Source organism: Crassostrea angulata, chromosome 7, assembly GCF_025612915.1.
Source record: "Crassostrea angulata isolate pt1a10 chromosome 7, ASM2561291v2, whole genome shotgun sequence".
Taxonomy (NCBI): domain Eukaryota; kingdom Metazoa; phylum Mollusca; class Bivalvia; order Ostreida; family Ostreidae; genus Magallana; species Magallana angulata.
Window position 1 is genome coordinate 37104433 of NC_069117.1, and position 16229 is coordinate 37120661.

The 16229-nt window shown below is 33.5% G+C and overlaps 2 protein-coding genes across 3 annotated transcripts; one reads left to right on the forward strand and one right to left on the reverse strand.

The window, feature by feature from the left end:
• Positions 1–79: 79 nt before the first annotated feature.
• Positions 80–10646, forward strand: LOC128157237 (uncharacterized). Of its 2 annotated transcripts, XR_008239808.1 has the most exons (12): positions 80–568; positions 1018–1175; positions 1661–1855; positions 2064–2258; positions 3291–3413; positions 3902–3968; positions 4563–4738; positions 4952–5070; positions 5551–7278; positions 7487–7618; positions 8755–9691; positions 9796–10646. XR_008239808.1 is itself a non-coding variant. In XM_052819696.1 (11 exons), the coding sequence occupies exons 1-11, from the start codon at positions 202–204 to the stop codon at positions 8969–8971; spliced, it is 3477 nt and encodes a 1158-aa protein (XP_052675656.1). In that variant the 5' UTR covers positions 80–201; the 3' UTR covers positions 8972–10646. The 2 variants fall into 2 exon arrangements, 1 of the variants encoding a protein (XP_052675656.1); XM_052819696.1 differs by having other exon boundaries at positions 8755–10646.
• A 2851-nt stretch (positions 10647–13497) lies between these two features.
• Positions 13498–15211, reverse strand: LOC128157500 (mediator of RNA polymerase II transcription subunit 7-like). Its single transcript, XM_052820078.1, has 2 exons — positions 15087–15211; positions 13498–14267 (listed from the first exon to the last, which is right to left on the reverse strand). Exons 1-2 carry the CDS (start codon positions 15201–15203, stop codon positions 13725–13727), a joined length of 660 nt encoding a protein of 219 aa, XP_052676038.1. The 5' UTR covers positions 15204–15211; the 3' UTR covers positions 13498–13724.
• Between the last annotated feature and the right edge of the window lie 1018 nt (positions 15212–16229).

Sequence of the window (16229 nt, forward strand, 5' to 3'; positions counted from 1 at the left end):
AAGGTAAACTCCAGAGAAATGCGAACAAGGGAACCAGTCAACAAGTGCCCGTTTTAAAAATCGATTCTGATTGGTTGAATAATTAATCGGTAGTCCAATGAGATATCATATAAGAAAGGTCTTGCGGTGTATATTGGAAGTTGGGGATAACGATGCCGATGGAGCCATTTGGGACTTAAGGCAAATACATGACAATTAAGAATGGATCAAATTCTTGAAGCAGTTAAAAAACTAAGTATTGACGACCTTAAAATAAAACTGACTGATTTTGGAGTAAATGTAGGTCCAATTTTACCAACTACTAAGTTAATCTTTCAAAAAAAGCTTGCGAAGAAACTATATGAACAGCAACAACCTGTATGCGATGCTGCAGAGGGAACTCAAAGTGAAACTGATGTCAAAGAATTGCATACTGAAGCAGATTCCACGAAGACAAGTGAACATGCTTGTAAAATTGAACCTGCTGAAGTTTCTCAGACTCGAGAAGACTTATCGGTAGCAGAAGTGACTGTGTATTATGGTGTTTGTCCGCCCCTTAATGTTGGTATCAACTCGGATGAAACAGAAGGTGAGCAGTTGTAGAGTAACAGTATGTGCCCTTTTTACAGCTTGAATTCTGTATTTCTCTTTGAACTGGGGTGCACATACTAACTGCTACAGTGCTATTTATGTACACATGTATTTGTTCATGTTTGAACAGATGAGTATGGCTTGCCAAATTCACAAAAATGAGCTTAACATAGTTTCACATTTGAAAAATTAGATTTATCGACAGGTAACTATAGTTTTCATCTATAAAACCATATTTAAAGATATAAACTATAGTTAACTAATGATAATCTAAGTTCTGCAAATAACGTTAACAATAGATTCACTTCTATAAACTATATAATTAATTTATATTCATTAACTATAGTTAAGAGTTGTTAATCATAGTTTCACAATTGTGAAAACGATATTATTTTGTTTACCTGGTAGTTACATATATTTTAACCACACCTTTTCTGTATATTACAGATCAAACTTTTGTTTTTACGGACAAAAAACTGGCATTGCAAACTGTGAAGAAATTTTCTGGAGCTAGGTTCAAATGCTTCAAAACAAAGGAAGATGCTGAAAAGTTTTCCAATTCGTCACCAGATGATATTGCTTCCCCATGGAAACCTACAACTAAAGTAATACTAGTAATTAGTGTATCCAAAGTTTGTTTCTAAAGCTGATGTTGACAAAGACTTCTTGACAAAAAATTAAATTTGTATCAGATTGAATAGTAGACTAGAGGTTTAATGGGGTTGTTTTTCTGAAGTTTAATTATGTATGACTTATTGAGAAAGAGTTTAACAAACACCATGAACATGGAAACTAAAGATATTGCACAGAAAAAAAATCCTTCACAACATTAAAAGTATTCATTTCGTCATGTTTGATCAGCAAGACATTGAGCATGTAATGTATATCTTTAAAAAATTTTAATATAATATAATTATGGTATTGAACTTGTTGAACATTTTGAATATGTGATCAAGTTGATGTGACTGTAAAATGATGTTTCTTTATATTTATTTGAATTTAAGAGAATTTGATGGTTTAATGCTTTGTATTACACATGTATACATGTATTAGATTATTTAAGCTCTAATAAATAATAATTTGATTTTAGAATGGAAATGGAGCCATTGCTACGCTGGGAACTGGAGTATCAGTGGAGAGCAGTCCTTTTAAGGGTCCCAAACCACAGGAACTCACTAATCTAAGGAAAGCCATTGAGACAGGAGATGTAGTAACTGTGGAATCGTTAGTGTGGGATAATCCAAGATTTCTGGTTAGCAGTGGAGATACACCCGTTATATTACAGGTAATAATGGATGCAGAATATGGTAGAGTATGAGGTAATGGTGCATGTTTACATGCAATCACCATCTAACTATTTTGATTCTGTGGGTGGGTGTACTTGTTGAAAAGGTACATTATTTTTTCTGATGGGGTGACCTTAAAATAAATCAGATTTAATTTTCCAGAACAAGAATTTCTTTCATAGAAAGATATCTATTTGAATATTTCAGGAGGGTCCCAGATACAATGCCTTACACGTTGCAGCTCGCAGCAACCAAGCCGGAATTTGTCAGCTTCTGTTAGATACCCTGGAAGATCCCAGTTTTATTGACAAGTTGTATGGTCACACAAATGAAACAGATAGCACCAGAAGCAATAGAATTAATTTTATCGTAGACCTCTACATCAACACACCAGACAAAGCGGTAAGCAATGGATGCATCATTCAATTGAATGTACCAGTGTGTGTATAATTCAGGGCTGCGTTTTACAAAAGAACTTACGACAAAGTCATAGATATTTTCAGTCTTATGAAATGATATATAAAGAATAAAACTTAGACAGAACTTTATTTGCACAACTACATATACTCTGATGTCCATAATAATATTCCACAGCCATGAAAATAAAACATTGATTAGTTTGTGATTGATTTAATTAGCATTCATTAATTTGGTCGTATGTCGTAAGTTCTTTTGTGAAACACAGCCCTGGTCATCTAGTGTAAGTATATTTAAAAGGACTATGTGCGGTATGGTCAAATATCTGCCCCCAATTTTAAGCAATTTTTAAATACTGTTGTATAAAAATCAAATCTTTATCAATCATTGTACAGTGGACGCCTATCACTGTAATCTTGATTTTAGTCATCATTGCTCATTCTCTATTTATCTATGACGTCAACTAAATGACCTAATTCCCACAAATTTGGAAACAAATGAAAATATTTTCATTTTTGCTTTATATTGCATTCTGAAGTATAGAGCGCAGGTCTGCTCTAGTAAGATTTTATCATATGTTTTTCTTCAGATAATTATACACTTTATATTAAAAAATGGTACTTGAGCAAGCATGCGCTCGATGTTTCCCAGTCGAAAAACCATCGAAAAACACCCATATTTCGCTACAAAACATCAATTTATCAAAATTAGCCAATCTTCATTACGTCATATCTACATTATGTCGTCACTGAGGTGATAACCTTTTACACCTTTATTTTTAATATGATTCTAATTATTTTCCACCTTATTTTTAATGCGCTTTATAAAACTTTAATTTTGGGGGCATAAAATGCATAAAACCGCACATAGTCCTTTAGCAGCTACATATTTTGTTAATGATTTATAATTTGTTATTTTGAATACAATGCTTAAAAAATAGTGAAAGTTAGCATATAATGGTGCACTTTAAGCCAGTCCATACCTGATGCCTGTAGTGAACATTTATTTATGTTGCAGGGTTGTGAAGTCCCTTTACATTTTGCTTGTAAACATGGTTTTGCGGAAGTTGTGGCTGTGCTGATATCTCATCCCAAAACTGACAAGTCTGTGAGGAATAAGTACAATGAAACTCCTAAGGAGGTAAGAAAAGATAAGGATGTGCAGACATTACATTGTCAACCTGTCTTTTAGTCTTGAACTTGCATACATTTTACACAAAGAAAATTTCCTTGAACCAATTACTCCTGTTTTTTGCATATCCATAATCCATAACTTGTTGCATACAAATGCATCATTCTTTCTGCTAATTTGTTGATAAAATTTGAATAAGCTGCAAATGGCTGCTGTGAGATGGCTGGGGCTAGAGCAATGTACTACACCATTTTATAATATCTTTAAGATTTTCACATTCATAATGAATGTATGTTTCTGTTTAGCATGTCACTGATTCTTATAATACATGAGACAATGACTGTGTAACTTACCAGTAAATGTATGTAATTATTACATGTATATCAACAACTTTCACTTGCAATTTTATGACATGACTGAGAAGCATATTTCTATCTATGATGAGATTCATAAGCAATAATGTGCAGCACTTTTTCTGATGATTAATTTATTTTTAGATTATCTGCAGTAGAGTACAAAATGCAACTGCTGATCTTAAAGCTGAAATAAGAGAACTTATGGAAGGTATTGTTTGTTTATTATATTAGAATAACATAAACAGATTCAATCACTATTATAAAAAATGTATTCTATATTGTAGACTCAAGGGAGTATAAATGTTGAATACTTGTACTTATAATAATTATTATTTTATACTGATGGGCTGTATTGCCCAAAGTTGTACTTTCTGAATAAACATACTATTGGTCATTATTTACAGTCAATATATATAATAGAAAATGTGTATGGATATATTGTATCAATGTATAATAAGGCAAAAAAAAAATCAGTCAAATTTTGGTATTTTTCACCTGAATGTATATTGTACCATATCTTGAAAATCTTGGATATGTCAGAAGTTTGAGGTCCTAACCATTGTTTCTGACTACCGGTATATATTTTAATATTGATATCTTGACGATATCTTTACAGTATGATTACTTGCATCTCTCACAGATATGTTCAGTTTTTTTCTCTGCCCCAATAAGTAAGAGATACCAAGGTTTTACTGTAGCTGTAGGCTAAGTTTTCGGTTGTTGTTTTTTTTACCTTTAATTCAATATCATTTTCATTAATTTGAAAATCTTGAAGCATACTGCACTTTTATCCCTATTCCAGGCCAGTACTTTGTTCCATTACTGAGATCTGAGGACAACTCCTCCCAGCCATTCATTGGCACCCCCTGGTCCCCGGAGAGTTCCCGGTGTGGGGTCAATGTACCACCCATGTCCTGGAGTCCCAGAGATCCACTGATGGCCGTCAAAGCATGTGCCGGACCCATGACTCCATCTAAAGTAATTAGTGGTGTAATTTTATTTATGGACAATTAAATTATAAATTCTTTAAAAATACATGTTTTATAGATTACTAGTACTTGAGAATCTTGAAAACATGTTAATTGGTAATTGCAATGATTCAAAGCATCATTTTTAATTATTTGATTGATGTTGTTGAAACATTAATACATGTATAAAAAAGAAAACATAAAATTTTGTTTGATTTTTCAGGCGGATTTGTTTCACAAGAGGTGGAATACTCCCCCATCTAACAGTCCAAAAGATGTCAAGCGCAAGTTTTATTCCACCAAAAGAGAAGACAGTGAAAAAGGCCTAGAAAGGATAGGAAGGTAAAACCTACGACTATTACAGATGAAAAATCAGACTTTCTCATCAATGTGACCAGCTATTTTTTCTGAAAATGGATTTATTCTGTGATTTTATAATTAGTAGAGAATGATATATCAATATGTAGATCAGCTACATGTATTGTAAATTCCAAGAAGTTATTATCCATGTAAAATCGCAAGAAGCAGTCCTTGTGCGATACAAAATCTCGCTTTTATTTTTCAGACAGTTTTTAGCTATATGAAATTATAAAAAAAAGCAATTAGTATTTGCTATTTTTATTCTCACATTTTGATGCAAATCAGGGGAATCATGGAATTAAGTACTCGCGTAAAATAAGGAATTTGCGGTATTTAAACTAAAGTAAAACATGTGCTCAACAAGCATCACAAACTTCTTCACATAGTTTACATTTCTTGGCAAGTAACATTTGTGTTAATGCTCCTGACTTTGTTTACATGATTCTGTATTGATCTCTGTAGGGAACTGGCCCATGACATGGGAATTCCGTGGGTGGAGTACTGGGATTTTCTACAGACCTACACAGACATGACTTCAGATGATGGTCTTGACCTTCTAGAGGAATACCTTCAGAAGCAGAGCTTGGCCCTCTGTATAGAGGAAGCTTTGGGGAAGTTAGATTTACTCTCCAACAGTTTTCATTCATTCAAATACAACCAGATGGACATGTCAGTCAATCAGAGTAAAGATGGCATTGGAAGCATCAATGGGTCTTGGCTAATGTCTCCTTTAACTGACATTGAGGAATCCATCCATGAACATGAATTTGTGGACATTGATAAATACCTGCATGGCAATATTATGGATCAGGTGAAGTGCCGCGCCTCTAATGGCACAGTGCCAAGCACAGAAGCCATGAAAAAATCAGTCCGACTGGATGAATCTTTTACTACACCAAAGAAGAACATCTATGAATATGGGAGAATGAATCAGTCCATGGAGTGGTCCATGGACAGCAGTGACTGGTCACAAGAGAGCTTTACAGGTATCCTGACTCCCATGTCTTGTCTGTCTGCTCTGTTCTCCAAGCTTTCCCTCCTTGACAGGTCACGAAGACAAAGTAGGCTGTCTGGATCACCTGGATGTTTGAGTATTTCCTGCATGGGGGCTGGTTATCCTGGACGTGTTAAGTCTACATTGCGTGAGCGTAATAAAATGGAGGCATCGGATGTTCATTGTAATGGCAGTGTTGTGCATGACACTGGGGATAAAACTCAAGACAGTGAGCGTACTTACATCAGGGAAGCTAAATTTCGGCCTGATAATAATAATTGTGATGATCTGAAGAACAGCAACACTAAAGAACAGAAACAAAACACGGATGGTTATCAGTCTACTGAACTTTTTGTAGTAGATGACAACCTGAATACTGTAGGTAGTAGGACTGATGAGCAGCTTGATAGTCCAATAGTGATGGACAATGCAGGCACTGTACAAAATCATATCACCGAAGATAGGAATTGGAGGGAGGAAACTCAGACTTCAAGCACCTCTTCTTGTGAGGAGGAACCTCATGTAGTTGAAAGTTGTCAGACGGATGAAATTGTTCAAACAAAAATTCAGAGGAAGCCAGATGACCAGGTAGATGACCTTGTGAATCAATTCAATGATAAAGTCATCCTCGACACATCTGTAGACTCAAACAAAGACAGTGCAAGTGTAAAGTCAGATAAAGAACTTCAAACTCCGAGGAAGAGGTTGACATTTTCTGAGGACACCACTGAGGATAAAATGGAGAGCTCCGTGGAGATGGAGGAAACATGTAATACATGTCACCTTGACATCACCCTCCAGTTAGATAAAGACAGGGTTCCAAGTTTTGAGTTCCAATCCATGTTTGAAATGCTGACTGAGAGAAAAGTTTTAGAAAATCAAAAGCCTGGTCCAAAGAAGCGTGTGATATATAGTCGAGACATTATTTTAGACCTTGCTGGAAAGAACCTCGAAGATGTCTCAAGTGTGGTACTTAATGTAGCCATTGTCCCTCCTAATTCAACAGTAGCAGAAATGACGATCTTCTCTAACATTCCCTTCTTCGTGATACGTGGCAGTCAGTTCAAACCTGGCAACACTTTTCCTAGTCAACTTCCCGCCATGGTGGATGTCGTTTTCAATTTTGTGAAAGATTCAGTGACATCAGCTTTGGCTGTTGCAAATAAATCAAGAGGAAAAATTTATTTTATCAGCGGGTAAGTGTAATAAGTATAACTTCTTCATTATAATTAAAAATAGTAACTACGTACTATATTGATTCAATAGTATGGTACATATTTAATACTGTTGAGGCTAATGGAAGAAAAATGAAAAAATCTACAGTACTTTTTTCTTGAATGTATAGTGTGATTTTGTAAATTCTAATATCTTTTTGAGATAAAAGTTTTTCAAATTTTACAATAGGTACCAGCCAAGCAAAACAGACCTAGATGTGTACAGAGCAGTTCAAGGGAAGGAAGTGGGGAAGGAAAACTATCCACTTGTTCATAGGTGGAGAGCATTGGTATCCTCAAGAATGGCCAATCCCAATTGCTGGTCAGTAAATCCATGTATTCTTTTGTTAAATCCAGATACTGTTTAATGTATGAAGTACATGTAAATAAATAATTTGCTCTTTTGAATGCAGTGAATTTTTATCGACTTCAAATATATATGGGTACAATGTATCTTTGATAATCTCAAATTACTCCCATACATATACTGGCAGTGTAATGTACACATTTGAGTAATTTTGTTTTACCTGCCAGCTGTTTTACAGTACTGGTACTTGTTTTAAATTTGTTAATTAAGAAGAGGACCAAGTTCTAAAACTTTGTACCCAATCTTTTTTACATAGTTAGTAAAATATTTAAAATTTTGGTTTATTTATATTAAAGGGCCCAAATTTTTTTCTTTACTCAGCCACTGATATCTGGATGATATATTTTTTCTCCCATTGTCCCTTCTTTAAAAAGTTCCTTTCTCTAAAGCATTTGTTGTGATCATAAACAAAGTTTGGTTAAAGGTCTAGGACAAAGCAGGACTAATAGCTGACTGTTTTTCTCTTCCCTTGACCAATCTGGCTCAATTTCATTCAAAAAGGGCTTAAAGAACATGGGTATGCATTGAATTTGAAGCAAGTTCCTAGGTCGACAGTTGAGGTCATATATGGTATATATGTGGCACATTTTGCTGTGTATAGCCTCTGTCAGGCTCTGTGAAAAATCTTTATTCAATTATTTTTCTCTCTCTGAAGTCCTATTAGCCTCATGTCATTACTTTGTTGTAGAGTGCTCCTGGGTAAAAGCTGTGCAATGACCTTGAACCAAGTTTCTTGGTCAAAGTTTAAGGTCAAAGATATATTTTGTACAATGTACTTAACAAAATGTTTTTTATTGTAATTAATGCATAATGTTCTTGCTTTAATTTAAATATCAATGATACATTTTATGAAGAAGAACCAAGAATCCATATTGTGCCATGATATTTATTCTGTTCATATAAAAATGCAAATTTGCTATATGCAGCCTTTTTTACATGTAAAATATTCTGTTAAAATATTTAGATTTTTCTTTACTAAATAGACCAAAATATCATATTTAAAAGTTTAAGGCAGATCCAATGTTTAATATGTTCACCATCTAGCCTTCTTTTAGGATCTTTCTTAATAAAGTTATGGGGTTTTTTTTCAGTTGGCCAAGCCCTGCACGTTCCCGATTTCAGGGCAATTTGTCCGCCAGTTTTCCTCAAGTTTCCTCCCCTCACAAGGCCCCCGAGAGTCCTGTGGTATTTTACAGGAGTCCAGTCCCACGAAGCACTCCAACAAGACAGAAAATGTCTGCTACTTGGTCCATGCCAAACATTAAGGCACAGTTATTCCCACGGTCTCCATTAGCAGAACGGAAATGAAAATTGCAGTTATGTGGAAATTATTTTGACCTTTGAACAGTTTTCATTTTTGTGAAGGAGATGTAAACTGAACTATTTTATGTACCTACAGACAGTTTGTTGTTTTTTTGGGGTACAATTGTTGCAAGAAGAACAGTTATTATTTTAATAACTATTAGTTACTATTTTATATACCTAAGGACGGTTTGTTTTTCTTTGGGTACAACTGTTGCAAGAAGAAAACATTCATATTCATTTCACAAATTCAACAAAATGTTCCAGTTTATGAACAGTTTATATTCAAGACATATATGTGTAACATTGTAGTAGCAAGGTAAACTACAGCAATTAAAATAGTCTACATGTGTTGTACATGTATCTGTACAGTACATTTGTAAGAATGTTTTTTTAAAAAGCTTTTAATGTGATTGTGTTATTTCTGTGATAAAGTGCAGTTTTTACAAAAAGATGTATTTGCAGTACTAAAATGTCAATAAGAAAGGAGGTCAATACATGTAATACATACTGTAAATATATTTCCTGTAGATTAAAATTACAATAATCCATGTTGTAAATTTTTGTATGCATACTGCTGGTTCAATAACTTTTCACATACCTGATGATACACTCCTTATATTGTGCGCCTTGTCATTTTTTTTTTTTTACCTTTTAATTATGAATTTTTTTTATCTTGTGTTACATTGCATTTATTTTATCGAATATCACAGTCTATTTAGTCTTGTTATCGTGAACGTTGCAGGATAACCTCCTCGGTCTCAAAATGTTGTTTGAAATATTAAAGTCTCGGCTTTTATATTTCAAAACAACATTTCTCGACCTCGGAGGTTATTCTGCAACATTCACAATAACTCGTACTTTATTTCTTAAATCATTATCAAGATTAAGAGGGAGAAAAATATTAAGTTTCTTGGTCACCACCATAATATGGTATAACTTAAACACATTTTAAGTTACTTGTTATGATTCTCATAGCTATTTTCAAATAATTTTCCATACAAACTAATTTCATCCACGATTTCTTGGGTTAATTCAGCCAACATTTTATGCAAACACATCAAACTTCAGAAAAATTAGTGAAAAAAATGTATATATATGCAGACGACAGAATTTTTCTTTGGATTTTTAATACTCTTCACTTATTTATAAAAAATCTTTGAATCATATTCCTAATATTTTAAGGGCAATTTAATATGATTATTACGACTACACTTATATATTTCATGTAAAAGCACGCATTGAAAATGTGCTAGGGAGGTCCTAGGAACAGCCGCGTTGATATCTTAAAAATAAGCATTTGAGGCAATACATCGTTTTGACTGGAACTAACACATGGAATTGACATGGTTTTAAACTTTTTATGATTTGAAGTTGTACTTTCATGATCAGTGCGAGACAAATAGGTATTTCTGATCTGATACTTTACTGATGACGTTTGTGGTATATTGGAGAATAATGTCCGCGGCATCTCTTCGATTTCGGCAATAACTGTAGTAGAATTGTGTATACACCTCCATTTTTTTCAGTTATTTATAAAGGAGTGTATCCTTTTTTTATAGCTGTTTTAATTTGCCACATTTGTGTTCATTTCCAATTGAGAAAGATTTGTAATTATTTTATTTTATTTTTTATATGTTGACAATGAGTAAATGTTGCAGTATAAATAATGGAAAATATATATCTTTTTGTTATATTTGGTTTGATAATCTAGTGGAAAACATGTTTATAGCCAGGAAGACATAAACCAGGATCCTTATGATGTAATGATGATGTAACAATGATGTACATAATATACGTGGTTATAGTGTTTCAGCTCACCTGAACCATAGGATCAAGAAAACTTTTTTATCACCTGTTGTCAGTTTGTTGGCTTTTTACAATTTATTTAGAACCACTGAGCCAATGTTAACCAAACTCAAACAAAAAACTTTAGGCCTTAATGGAAATTTAAGGATTTTCATGTTTATTTAAGTGTGACTTGGAAGCTGTATCAATTCACATTAATATATTTACAGCCATTAAGTATGATTCCCTCTATTTCTTATGGAAATTACATCGTAATTGTAATTCTTAGTGCTGTTGAAGCTAATACGTTCACTGAAATCTACATGATCAAGTTTCAACCACCATATTGATCAGTCAAAACCTTCAGCAACCAAAGAAAATTCACAGACTGCACTAACGATCATGATGATGTCGGACTCAAATTTCTTTGTATGTTATTTCTTTTATCTAACATACTGATTTACATTTACAATAATTTAGTTGCTTTTACAAATTTACTCTTTACTAAAGATGCATATATAATAAAATAAGAGATGTTTGTAAAATACCTATGCCCCCTCCCTTGTAATATCTTTGAAGAAAATGAATCTAAACTGCAAATACCCGGTAATTGAAACCCTTGCAAAGAAAATGAACGGAAACTGCAAATAATTGGAATTTTTCCAAGTCCGAAGAGTACATGTATAACTCTGTCAAAAATTGCTTGATCAAACCCAAAATCAGACTTGACCTTGATATATTAGTAAGATAAGCTTGTATACCAAATTTCATTTCAATTTGTGCATCCTCTGTGTAGAAAATGAACGGAAACTGCAAATAACTTGACCTAGATATTATTATGGTAAATATGTATACCAACTTTCATTTCAATATATGCATCCTCTGCAAAGAAAATGAACGGAAACTGCAAATAATTGGAATTTTTCCATGTTCAAGGGGCTTATCTATGACAAAAATTGCTTAACGTACCCAAAATCGAACTTGACCTTTGATATTATTATGATAAACCTAAAAACCAAATTTCATTTCAATATATGCATCCTCTGCAAAGAAAATGAACAGACACTTTTGGTGGACCAACCGACAGACAGGGTGTCCAAGTAACATAGTGGACAATGCACTCGCTTATCACCACTGCGACCCCAGTTCGATTCCCGTGATCGACAGTGGCTGTATGTGATAGCTAGCTAGGTATGGCGGTCGCCCACTTGGACAAGTGGGTTCTCTCCGGGTACTCTGGCTTCTTCCTACACCAATGACCCCCTCGCGCTAACATCCCTGCCAATGAGAGATATTAATATAAGTTGTAGAACTTGCTTATCAATCGTTGTAAAATAAATAAAGTTCAGTTTTTTGGGGGTTTTTTTGTTTGTTTTTTTAAAGAAAATCAAATGATATATAATTGACTTCCTAGGTCACATGCAGGTGAATACGTGCTATTTTTTCTAGATAGTTGGATATGAGCCAATCAGAGAGCTATGAATTAATTAATCATATAATAAAATATAATATTATAATATATAATACAATACTCTTATCATATTAGTTGACATAATATCAAATAATGGTAAATATTTAATCATAAGATTCAATATCATAGGAATCATTATATACCGGTAATTTTTATCAACAATATCACATCTATCAACCCAGTTTGAGTGAGATATGACAATGGAGATCGAGATCTGAATCTACATCTAGCCATATGTTTCAAATCCATATTTTTAGTTACATGAACCTTGAAAGTTGGTCAGGACAGCATTTTTTTCAAACATTCAAACCAGCGTTTAACTACTCCAAAAACTTGCACTCAATGCTCCTCCATCAAGATCTGTATCTGAAACTAGTTCAAAACACCGTTCAAAACTACTTCTATTTACACATCCATAGTTATATTGACTGTTTAAGTCTGACTGGGTAATATATAAACAGAATTAACTTCATTTAGTAACCAGCTCAAAGATCCTAACAAAACTTGAGTTGTTTTAAAAGCTTAAACCTATAGCTTAAAACTTAAAGATCACTCTCTGTGTCTGTAGCTACCTCTGTGACTCATTTACATACAACTATTCAAGCTTGACTGCTCTTAAATTAAAACCTTAACCTCCTCCAGCATCAAAAACCTATAGCTCAGATTCAGCATCGAATGCTTGAAGCCTGGCAAGTGCATATAAGTATCATAAGACACACCATCCATGCAAGTTTGGTGAAGTTACAACCAGTAGTAGGCACCTGCTCCAATAACTTTAACAAGCTCCAAAAACATAACCTCATCCAATTCTGAAATTCATGGCTTTAATTAAGCATTCAAGCCTGTAAAGTGCAAAAGCAACATCCATGCAAGTTTGGTGAAGATAGAACCAGTAGTAAGATATAGTCATCAAAGGATGCCTGCTCCAAATTGTATATCATATTCTTTTGTTTGGCTGTTGAATTTCAGTAGAAGATATGTATAAATATTTAGAAAGCAAATGAATGTGTCTATCAAATTTAAGTTATCATGAAAAAGCCTTAGCCCCATAGGACAAGAGTTCTGTGTTGGAGGGAGGGGGGATTCAGATGGATAATAGAGATATCTTTCCTTAATTGTTCATAATTATATAATAAATAAGCAAATTAGCACATGGGCAATACGCTTATGCAAGACTGCTAATGAGTTTCATACATAACTTTTTGTCTACTGGTACATAGTAAAACTGTCAACTTTCATATGTTTGCTTTTTCTTAAAAACATAACAGTTACCTATGAGCTTATGCAATTTTAATATACACAGTGTCACAATGTTATTTGCATCATTGTTAATTTACTTCACATGTACATGTATTCATGAACTATTCACACAATAATATTTAGAGTAGACCAGTACTGTTGATAATACAAAGCATTATCAAACAAACTTAGTATACAAGTAGGCAAATAATGTTTATCTCATTCTAGCTACAATATTGGAAAATCAAGCAACCCTTAAGTTCATCCCATTCCATCTACAATGTCACACATCATTCTGTCTAGTTGGTCACACGGTTCAGTCTCCATGTCATACCCATTGTGATGTTGAGATGCTTGTAGAAGTTCAGTTTTGACTAAACTCTTGGAATCAAAGCTAAAGTCCTCAGGCAAACTTTGCAGACTGGTCTGAATCAGTTCTTTTACTTTATTTAGATGAGTCTCAAAGTTCTTAGATATTTGTGCTCTCTCTTTTTTCTGTCTCTCCATCATGACACGGAGTGTCTCGCGCGCCTGATGAGGCCGGAACTCGTTGATTAAATGGTGCATGTGAATGAACAGCAAATTCAGGTCCTCCAGTTTCTCTGTGCGCTTGGTGGAGTCTGGAGCCTTGATCAGAATGTCTATCAAATCTAAGAAGTTGACAAGAATAGAATGATTCAACTTCTTCAGCTCTCTTTTATGATCGTAGTTTTGAGGATGCAGTCTTCGAAATCCCTGAGATTCTAAAGGTCTGATAATAGCATCATCAGCATTGAACTGAGCTCCAAACATGGTATATGTGTCCTAAAAATAAAATATAAATTTCTTGTAACACAGTTACTCTATTTGCTCACATGGTTTTCAATCAATAAAATGCTTTCTTTGATAGTTTATATGATGGTAATTATGCAGAAAAAGATGGAAACTTGGTGTAAGCCAATTATGTTCTTTTTCCTATGATAATTATTATCAAATGATTAATTGCTGTTATATTAAATCATAGGATTTCTGTTAAAAATATACTCATAAATAGTTCTGAATCAACAATTTAACCAATGAATCAAAGAACCATTTTAAACCCTTTACTTAAACAAGAGGCCCATGGGCCACATCGCTCACCTGAGCAACAATCCCCATAATAAGCTTTATGGAATCATATACAAAATATCTTAAACAACAATACAAATAAATACAAGTACATAAGAGACAGAGTCAACTATGAAAACAAACAATGTTATGTGATTCTAATGTTATACTTTTATTTTGTATTAAGTGTGGTACTTTCTATTCAGCAATCAATATATGAATATGTAATCAAAATATGGCAAAAGCCTTTTTTACTAATCTCGGTAGAGATACAGCTCCAATTGATATTAGGACTGATATTAGTCCATACAATCCCTACAAAGATTAGCGTTGTTGCATATGATTTCACTTGAATTACAAATTAATGTGAGATCTTTATTTAGCTGGACAAAAGACAACTAACTTTCCAAGTTTAATTGACTAGTAGATGTAGAAATACTTTACTTATTAGCATCATTTACAAAAGAAATGGAAAATAAAATATGAAAAACTTGTAGCTGAAACGTGACCATGCATGCCCTTTTTATAGTAACTGACCTGAATAGGAGGGGGTGGTAATGGTGCTCTCCCTCGCTTCACATTTTCATCCGTGTACATGTTAACATACTTGCTGGGAGGAAGGGGAAAAGCACTTACACCTTGGTTTTCAGCCATAGTTACAGCTTAAAACAAAATCAAATGTATTGAGTATTAATACCTAGCCTGAAAGCTTGAGAGCCATTATGTTACATATAATCTTAAATGGTTCACACATAATAAGGAAACAAAGGAAACTTATTAAATAAAGATGTTGATCTGTAGCAAATACAAACAGAACTTAATTTTCTCTCTTTTTTAATCTCTCTATTTTGATCCATGATCAATGGTTCATCTTTTGAGAAATTCAATTTAATCAAATCCACAGCAAATATAAAATGTGTTTTTTCATCCGTGTGCATAGCTATATTCACTTGTAATAGTGTGTATAATAGGTTATAATAGGCTCAGTACTGCCACGCTCCTACTATAGCACTGTAGCTAGTGAATTAACCCTTCAGCTCAGTCAGAAGAGCGTTGGTTTTACTGAAGGGTCCTGGGTTCAAGCCTTCTTGTGGTCATTCCTCCTCCTCTATTACACACTGGTATCAATTTAAAACGTCTACAGGTTTAAACTCTTTGTTGGATCAGTTAGGGTACATGTACTTCACTATACCTAGAATTTTACGTTTTAAGACACTACTTTCCAAGATCACGATTAAAATGTTTTGTGGGTTCGAATCTGCCTGGAGCTTTTGTTCATGATTACTGAATTAAATTTTTGAAAATATAATTTTTTATCTAAAATTGAACATTTTTTGCCTCCATCACGCTATCTAACACAATCATGTAATTTTCTGCTGATTTGAAAAACTATTATAAGTTGTACTGAGCACTTATTTAACAGTTTATCTTCATGGCACACCAAATTCACAAAAATAAGCTAATCATAGTTTCACAGTTAAAAAACTGGGTTTAATGGTTGTAAATTATAGTTTACAGACAGAAAACTACAGTTAACGATGTAAATCTATATTTTACACCTGTAAACCATAGTTAACACCATCATCTATGTTTTAGAAGTGTATAAAACTAAAATGAACACTAAAATCTACCATTTGCTATTGCAAAAGATAGTTTATTAGATAAACAATGATAAAGATA